The 4,747-nt window shown below is 43.7% G+C and overlaps 1 protein-coding gene across 2 annotated transcripts in view; it reads left to right on the forward strand.

Annotated features, from left to right (window-relative positions):
* The window catches only part of CDK8 (cyclin-dependent kinase 8), a 174,300-nt gene that overhangs the window by 165,307 nt on the left and 4,246 nt on the right, over positions 1-4,747 (forward strand). The window contains exons 10-12 of one of the 2 annotated variants that reach the window (XM_006894119.1): positions 3,000-3,097; positions 4,028-4,106; positions 4,224-4,382. In XM_006894119.1, coding sequence (XP_006894181.1) covers positions 3,000-3,097; positions 4,028-4,106; positions 4,224-4,382 — 336 coding nt within the window. The remainder of the gene's footprint in view (positions 1-2,999; positions 3,098-4,027; positions 4,107-4,223; positions 4,383-4,747) is intronic. The other variant, XM_006894120.1, reaches the window with a different exon arrangement.

Raw genomic sequence — 4,747 nt, forward strand, 5'->3', positions numbered from 1 at the left:
ATGGTTGTCTTGATTTGCATCTCTCTCAGGGCTAGGGATTTTGAACATTTCTTCATGTGCTTGTTGGCTATCTGAATGTCTTCCTTGGTGAAGTGAAAGTGCTTTTTAACTCCACTAAGAAGGCTCACTGTCTGAAATAAGGAAGTGCTGGTGGCCTACTGGGTAAGAAGTTGTACAATCCAAAAGTGGGTGGTTTGAATCTACCACCTGCTCCATGGGAGAGAGATGAGCAGTCTCCCCTTTGGACGTTTACAGCCTCTGAAAATTTACTGGAGGTTTAGCTGTGAGTCAGTTCCAGCTCGACAGCACATACCACCACATCTTAAATGAGAAATCCAAGCTTCTTTTCTCAACCCTAAGACAGAATCATCCTTTCACTGAAGAACCTTTAAATTAAATTTATAGCTTATTATCTCTGCATTTCACTTATACGTTTAATCCTTTTGACATCAGTCCTCTAAAACTTGTCATCTCCGAAGAACCTGCGTGCAGATGTGATCACTGGTTTTCAGAGTATGGCCCCAGTCCAGCAGCTTAAACTTCACTGGGAGCTTTTGGAAGTGCAGGGTCTGGGGCTCCTGCCCAGACAGACCAGTCAGGTGCTCTGGGGCAGGGCCCACAGTCTTTACCAGCAGGCTCGGCAGGTGCTCTGCTGCACACTCCCGTTTGAAAGTCATTGCCTATTGCAGTTGGTTTTATGCCGACTCGTAGCAACACTAAAGTCCAAAGTAGACGTTTTCTGTAGGGTTGCCTGGACTGTAATGGTTATGAGAACAGACTGTCTCATCTTCCTTCCTCCGAGAAGCTAATGAGAATAAAGAAACCTTTCAATTAGTCACCAAACTGTCATTGTTGTTATTGTGTACCATCAAATTGGAACCAACACATAACTGACTCTCCAGTTGGTTTTCAGAAGCAATAAATCACACAAGGAGAGAGCCCATCTTTTACCTGCCAAACCAGCATAGTAGATCAAAAAGTACAAGCAGTCCATAGATTATGCGGATCTCATTTAAGCTAGCCTTTGAACTTTTGAATTTATTCTGTCATAACCAAAGAAGCAAAACAGAAACAGACCAGAATTTTTACAGTGTAGATGTACCCAGCACGAGGAAAGGAGGAAGGGAAAAAACAGTCACGTTTTAAGATTGGGAGAGGGCCGAGAAGAGGTGGTGTGGCCCTTTCAGGAGCCTGCCCTGGGAAACCGGATTGTCAGCAGGATTGAGAACGCCACACATTCAGAGCAGCGTGGGCGGCCTCTGTGTTTGAGTGAGACAATGCTGTTTTGACCTAAAAGTTGTTTTGTGTTTGTATAAATATCCCTCACTATAAAACAGTGGGAGCATTCTAGTGGTATAATGTGTAGTGAATTGTGCTGCTCATAACCCAAAGGCTGCATGTATCCCACAGTTCAAGTCCACGAGCACCTCCTAGAAAGAAAGATGGTCAGCCTCCTCCTCCTCCAGTATTACAGCCTCGGAGACCCTGTGGAGGGTAGCCGTGAGTTGGAACTGCCTTAGCAGTACTGAGTAAACCAATTGAACCAACCTCCACTCATAAAGTCATCGTCACAGTTGCCTTCACTTGCTGCAGCTTTTAATTCACTGGAAAGGCTTCAAGCCTTTTCGCACAGACCCAATGCAGTCCCACTACCTTGGAGTCGATTCCAGTTCACTCACCCTCCATTGGGTTTCTGAGGCTATAAATCTTTACAGGGAGGGATTGTCTGTAGTTCTCCAGTGTGTTGTGGCTCGTGGACTCACATCACTTCCTTTTCACTTAGCATCACAATCCGTAATGCACTACCCCACCAGTATGCTTTCTTCTCGCACTAACTGAGGCTGAATAGGAACTGTCTGCACCTGTTGCAGCTGACCTACAAACTCTTAAAGACCCAGTTAGAAACGTTTCTCATTTGTAACCTAGGGACTGCCTGTAATTTCCTAAACCATTTATTAAAACCAATTGTCTTAGTTCATGGAGCCTTTATAGAACTGTGTTTGAACCAGAATTACAGCATATTCACCTCAGTGCCATTAGCATGATATTTCTGATCTGACAAATAACAGCTCTTATGTGATGACCTCTTAGAGTCAGGCATCACTGTGTGCTTTCTATGTATTATTTAGCTTTGAAATCAAGTCTGTGATAAGAGTACTATTTTTAATCTCTATCTGATAAATGGAGTTGCAGAGATGATGGAACCTGGCCAAGGTCACTCAGGTGATAGCTATGGAGTCAGGTTTTTATAACCTTAGCTGTGCACCTGGCAAGGTCTCTATCACATTTATATAGGCGAATGCAGCACTGTCCAATAGAACTTCTATGATGACAAAAGAGTTCTCAGTGCTGCTGGATAGGACCCGTTCCCCTCAGTATGGTCTTCATTTCAGCTTACAGCAACCCTCTGTCAGGTATCCATAAATCTTCATGGGTATTCTTCCACAGAGCAGCTGGTAGATTTGAACTGCTGGCATTTAGGTTAGCAGCTACACATAATTCACTGTGCCACCAGGGCTCCTTGCTTAACAAGGCAGCCACTACCCAAAAACATCAACTCAACTCCTGAATAATTTAATGTGACTGGGAAGCGGAATTTGTTATTTGATTAAATGTAAATCTAAATAGCTGTGTGTGGCTGGAGTATTTTTATTGCTGTATTTTTCCTCTCTTAATAGAAAAAGAGAAAATTTAGACCTAGTCTACACTAGATAAACCAGTTTCAGTCATGAAATAGATTTTGATTTCTAGATACTGGTTTAGAGTTAGAAGACATAAACTTGGTTACTACTTCTATGAGATCATTTTAAATTGACCAGAGTTTTAATTTCTTCATTAAATTTTATTTTATAGTTAATACAACTGTATGTTAATTTGAGGGAATAAATTATGGTGCCATGCATTTTATGAAACAAGCAACACTATACCTCCCATATATAAACCACCAGTAGTCGTGAGAGACAGTGTGGTACTAATGCCTTTATGATTTGTGATTGCAGCTTCAGAAATTGCTTACCATGGACCCAGTCAAGCGAATTACCTCAGAACAGGCTATGCAGGATCCCTATTTCTTAGAAGACCCACTTCCTACGTCAGAGTAAGTGGCCCATCCGTACTGTACCAGCAGGGCAGAATTTTCTAGAACTTGTGTTCTTTTTGTTGGTTGTCAACTTCAGGCTACCATTGTTTTTCATAAAGGACTCAAGAAAATTATGAAAAGTCAAAATGTGTTCTGTCAAGTGAAGAAGGGTTATATGGGGTTCCTCAGTTAAGGGTACAGCAGACTGTCTCATATTTTATGAAATGTTGATCCCATTGGTTCCAGCACTAATCCTGTTACTCGGTGACAGGCTGATGACGCACGCTGTGGCTGTTCCCAGATGACTGCTCACAACCGCAGTTACAGTGTTCTGTTCCAGGGGGCAAATGCCATTCCCCGGTGCAGCCCTCTTCCCCATAGAATCTTCTGTTGCAAATTCAGTAGATTAAGTCAGAAATTGTGTCAGAAATTGTGAATAGTGACACACAAGTGCAGCCAGAATACTCCCTAAAAATGTGGATGGTAAGTTTCATCTTACATAGTTTGGGTTTGTTGTCGCATTAGGAAGGGCCAGTTTCTCGAAAAGGACACTGTTTTTTAAGTCGAAGGTGAGTGACGAAGACCGTCATTGAGATGGGGTGGCACAGTGGCTGCCGCACTGGCTCAGGCTCCGCTGGCGCTGGCTCGATGGCATCAAACAGCAGTGACGCACTGAGCTAGAATTTGTTTTAGTTGTTATATTAAAAAAGAATGCTGTATATTGGATGATTATCAGTTCTTTTATGCCATGGAAAGCCCTGGATGGGCCTGCCGTTGGATCACTGCTTAGTAGAGCCAGCTTGCCACACTTCATGAAGGTGGTGCTTCTATTTGCAAATATAAGGCTCCAGTCTGCCTCACAAGGGTAAAATGAAATAGCCTTACCTAAGCACGTGACATCCTGGTAGCCGACCAGAAATCATCCTCTCTCTTTTTCCTCTTTCACAGCGTTTTTGCCGGTTGTCAGATCCCTTATCCCAAACGAGAATTTTTAACAGAAGAAGAACCCGATGACAAAGGAGACAAAGTAAGTGTCAAAGTGGCGCCGGCAGCCTGTGGGCTAGAGTGCTGCCCAGCCCTGCCTGGCAGGTGTCCCCTGTTCTCCGTCTGAGCTGAGCTTTCTTTTTCTATTGAACCAATTGAGAAGAACCAGCAGCAGCAACAGGGCAATAACCACACGAATGGAACCGGCCACCCAGGGAATCAAGACAGCAGTCACGCGCAGGGACCCCCGCTGAAAAAAGTGAGAGTTGTTCCTCCTACCACTACCTCAGGCGGACTGATCATGACCTCAGACTATCAGGTGAGTGCAGGCGGAGGGCAGGCTGGCTGAGCAGTGCCACCTGGGTTGTGCTTGGAGCACTACGCTGGCATGAACTGCTCCTGGTTGTGAACCACTGACAGTGATGCAGTGGGAAGGGTTTAGATTCCTGAACCAGACAGACGTAGAATGAGGGCGTTCAAATTAGTCCCATCAGTAACTGTGTGGGTGTGGACAAGCAGGATAGTATCTCCTGGCTTCATTCAGTTTACTCATCTATAAAATGGGAGTAGTAAAAGCTAACTAGCAGGTGTTATCAGACTAGATGTGATCTCGTAACCCTTAATTCTTTTTTTTTTCTTTCTATATTTTATTAATTTTCATAAACATTTACAGAGATTTTGGGT

The sequence above is a fragment of the Elephantulus edwardii genome, unplaced genomic scaffold (assembly GCF_000299155.1).
Source record: "Elephantulus edwardii isolate Elephantulus edwardi_28Jun2011 unplaced genomic scaffold, EleEdw1.0 scaffold00135, whole genome shotgun sequence".
Taxonomy (NCBI): domain Eukaryota; kingdom Metazoa; phylum Chordata; class Mammalia; order Macroscelidea; family Macroscelididae; genus Elephantulus; species Elephantulus edwardii.